Genomic DNA, 4,066 nt, shown 5'->3' with positions numbered 1-4,066 from the left:
GGAGGTTGTTCTTGGTGCATTTTAGTTCAATTTTACATCAACTTTACGGCAAGTTGCCTTCTAGGAGGTTCTTTTGGGGGCTGCTGAGCCGTCCGAAAGTGAACTTGGGAGTTCGATTTCCACCCTGCACCTAGGCCGGTGGGCGGCATGTCCCAGAAAATACCGTGGCCGGACTTAGCTCCAGCAATATGAGCACGGAACTCCTAATCAAGGCCCCAGCATCCTGTGGTGTGGTGACTGCTATCTACAATCTCCGGCTCCATGCTACAAAGGGGGGTCTTGCAGAGGAAAAGTCAGATTCCATACACGCAACAGCTCTGAGGTCGCTTCGTGCGGTTGTTATTGGCACACCAAGTCACTAGTATCACACTGGCAAGTGGCAGTGGCCAATTCCCTGGTGAAAAAATCCCTCGCACAATTCAACCTGCGCAATTCGCCGCGTTCAACGGGTCATTATTGCTTTGCACCTCGGTCATTGTCGGGGACATGCCCTCCGGACAGCCTAGCGTGAAGCCACTTCTCTTTGAGTGTGTCAAGGTCATGAGCAAGGCCATCTATATCACCGCGAAACTCAGCTACCTGCTGCTTGTACATATCAAGCTCGGCTGTCATCGCCTTCATCTGCACATTTTTCTCACGTAGACTCGATTCGTAAAGGGCAAGCTGTTCTGCAACCTCTGGACCAGGTTGTCGCCCAAGGACATTTTTTAGCTCTATGTAGAGTCGTTCCTTCTCTTGGATGCGAGCTTCCTTTTCGAAGACATCCTCGGTCTTCTGGATGATCCTTTTCTGGAGACCCTGGATCTTTTTAATCATCTCAAAACGCTGCGGGTCAGAGGACTCAAGCATACGCCAACGATGCACGTTTAGCGGCCGTTCGAGTTCTTCTTGTAGTGCCTTTATCTTATTTCGTTCCTGAAGGAGATCAGACTCCAGGGCGTGGAGAGTATAGCGGAGGTCGTGAATTGAGCTCATTTGAAGGGCTGAGTCGTCACGTTCCCTGCGCATTTCCTGGATGCGTTCCACCAAGAACTGAACCTCAGCCGCACACTCAGCAAAGCGAGTCTCACCTCGCTGCAACGAAGACCAATTTATCTTCATTTTCTCATAAACGGTAGCTAGCTCATCATTGCGGCGGATAAGTTGGGAACTGAGAATATTGCGCTCCCCAACAATGGCATCATGCTCCTTGTGTTGGCGCTGGCGTTCTTCATCGGCCTCTTGGATGATTTGGGATAGTTTTTGGATCTCAGCACGCTGATTAGAAATGATTTGCTCGCTCGAGACAATTTGCTTTCGGATCTTAGTGAGCTCGTTTTTTAGGGATTCCCGCTCCTTATCAACATTGTGGTGATTGAAGTGCTCTTTGACGAGACTGTGGTCCTTCACCGTTATCTCCTCCTTGAGTTGCTCAATTTGATGATTCATTATTTTAAATCGGCGCTTCATTTCCGCGATCTCCTCTTGTGACTGAATAAGATTCTTTGAATATAGGTTCCGATCACTTCGCACTGCTTCATAAAGATTCTGTTGTTGCTTTAGGCGCGCGCCGCCATCAATAATCTTGCGTTGCAAATCTGAAATTTGCACCTCTTGCAGCTTGAGCTGCTCCAGGGCTACGTAATATTTCCGCGATGCTGCGTTGGCCTCCTGCTCATGTCTCTCGCGATCTTGTACAAGTGACTCAATTTGTTCACGTTGGAGTTTGACCGTCGCTGTGTAGCCATTTACCTCGTTCTGAAGATTCTTTTTCGCATTCTGGTTCACCTTGGTCAAATCAAAGATCAACTGAGCAGTTTTTTCTGAACTTCCAAGCTTGCGGCTCAAAATTTCTCTCTCCCGTGCAAGGTCTTCGAGCTGCTTCTTGAAGCCCTCGCCCTCTCTCCACGCAGACCTTATCTCCAGTGTTGAAAGCTGAGCAATACGTGATCGCAGCTCTTCACGTTCCTGCTCCCAGGTCTCCCGCTGTTTCTCAGCCGCCGCTAGCTTCTTCAAAACTACATCTTTGGCCTTATTAAGCTGAGAAGATTCGCTTTTAAGGGTATTGACGTTCCTTTCGCGTACACTCACATCACGCCGCCGCACTTCGTTTTCATTCTCCGTTGTCTCATTTGAGTACATGAGTGATTCAAGCTGTTCTGTCAAGCGTTGCGTCTCCTGAAACAGTTTCTCGTAGTCTTTGAGGTAGCGCTCCATTTCCTTCTTGGACTCGCGCAATTGTGCCTCTGTTTCGACGATTGATGCTTCCTCAACCCGTGCACGGCTTTCGCGCTCTATCAGCACTGCCACCTGCTCCTCCATATCCAATTGCAGCTTCTGCAGTCTCTGCTCAAGTGCCATTTTGGCACGCTGCTCGAGCGCCGCTTCTTCACGCTTGGCTTCCGCCTGCGTATTGAGTTCTTTAATCCTTGTCGACTCTTTCTCCACATCAAACTCCCCTTGCTCCACTAAGACTTGAAGCTTTGCGATGTCTGAACGTAGGCCTGAAGAAAGGGTATTTTTAGACTCCAGGCTTCGATTCAAATTTTCAATTTTTTCGATGACCTCTTGCTTCTGTTGTTCTTGCTCTTCACTCCAGCCAGATCCACCTTGAAGCTTGAGTTTAAGATCATCAATTGCTCCATACAATTCATTTACACGCGAGCGATTTTGCTTTTCCTGCTCTCGGAGGACTGACATCTTTCGCGCGCCCGCTTCTATTGCCGCTTGAATAGTTTTTTTATGACTAGTTATTTCCTCTAGAGATCGCGTCGTCGACGATGTTGTGTCACGCAGCATAGTAAGTTCTGCGGTCTGCTCGTCGATTTTAGCCTGTGCAGCCGATGCGTTTTGGTTACACGTTTCCAAAACTACCGCCAATTCGTCGTACTCCTTCGTGTAAGGAGCGAATTGGGCCTCGCTGATCCGAGACATGAATGCTTCATCGTCCATTTAAAACTTGTGTCGCGTTAAACTGAGTCGTTCAACGCGGTCGATCAATGATACATATTTCCGTCCACTTGGCCTTTCGTATCTCCCACTAGCCTGAAGCGAAAGGAAGCAAGGTAAACTCCTCCCTCGAAGGGGGGCTGAGCTCAATTCAACTAAGGGTGCCGGAATGAAGGCCGACGGGCCGCGCTTGGATGGCGCAGCCACCTCAGCAGGTGTAAAGGGAATTAGCTAGGCTACGCTTCACTAAAATGGGTAGCCCCAAAGCCGCTGGGATCGTGTAAAGTCGTTGCATATTCGAGGAGCACGGAGCCCTCTAAGGTGGAGACCCCACCATCGGCCGCTGAAATACTCGTGCAGAAAGGCCGCCTCTAGTCCTCTAGACGCTAGGATTTCTTCAAAGTTTGTGTTTCATTCCGGACCAGGGTCACCGGTATCCACTTCAAGTTACGACCCGTGATAGTCCACCCTCGGACGGCAGGGCAGCCCCACTAGGCTGCCCCCTGTCCCGGAGGTCACTATCTCGCTAAGCGACGTGCCAGAGCGCACCAGGCTCAGCGAGGTTGCACAGTCGCCGGACAGTGCACCTGCTGGGTAGTAGTACCAGACATCGGGGATCATCTATCTCAAACTGACAGTATGTAATACAGGACAGCACTGCAGGCTAGTGGTTTTATGACAAGAGACATGACCCAATCGAGGCAATCAACCCTGGTAGTACTCGTAGCTCTTGACTATCTTTTGGACCACAAGGTCTACTCCTCAATCGCAGGCCCATGCATCGATATGAGCATCACCTGCAGGCCTGATAATCACCCAGACGGCTGGACGATGTTCGAGAGGCATGCACAAGCGAACTGAAAATCACGCGAAATACTGAAGGGCCTCTGCCAATACCCCCGGTCTGTCTGGTTTTCGCTGTTTAACTTAGCGCCCAGCGCCTCGACTATCCAGCGCTCCAGCCCTGGCCAGTGGCCGGTGTTACAGCAGACTCATAACTATAATAAAAAACTTACAACTTACATACATTCGCAAATTAGAGCCATGGCTCCCATCTGGGACTTATCCCTGAGGACAGGATGGGGCTTTTCGCTGAATTTATCAAGCTTCTCAGCGACTTTTCAAAGGGGATCCTCAG

At 49.9% G+C, this 4,066-nt stretch overlaps 1 protein-coding gene across 1 annotated transcript; it reads right to left on the bottom strand.

The window, feature by feature from the left end:
- Positions 1–453: 453 nt before the first annotated feature.
- Positions 454–2,913, bottom strand: AURANDRAFT_30784 (hypothetical protein; the record flags this gene model as incomplete). Its single annotated transcript, XM_009041568.1, has 1 exon — positions 454–2,913. The coding sequence occupies one exon, from the start codon at positions 2,911–2,913 to the stop codon at positions 454–456; it is 2,460 nt and encodes an 819-aa protein (XP_009039816.1).
- Positions 2,914–4,066: the final 1,153 nt, after the last annotated feature.

Source organism: Aureococcus anophagefferens, assembly GCF_000186865.1.
Source record: "Aureococcus anophagefferens unplaced genomic scaffold AURANscaffold_22, whole genome shotgun sequence".
NCBI classification, from domain to species: domain Eukaryota; class Pelagophyceae; order Pelagomonadales; family Pelagomonadaceae; genus Aureococcus; species Aureococcus anophagefferens.
Note: the sequence above shows the minus strand (reverse complement) of the source record. Positions and strands in the feature narration are given on the sequence as shown.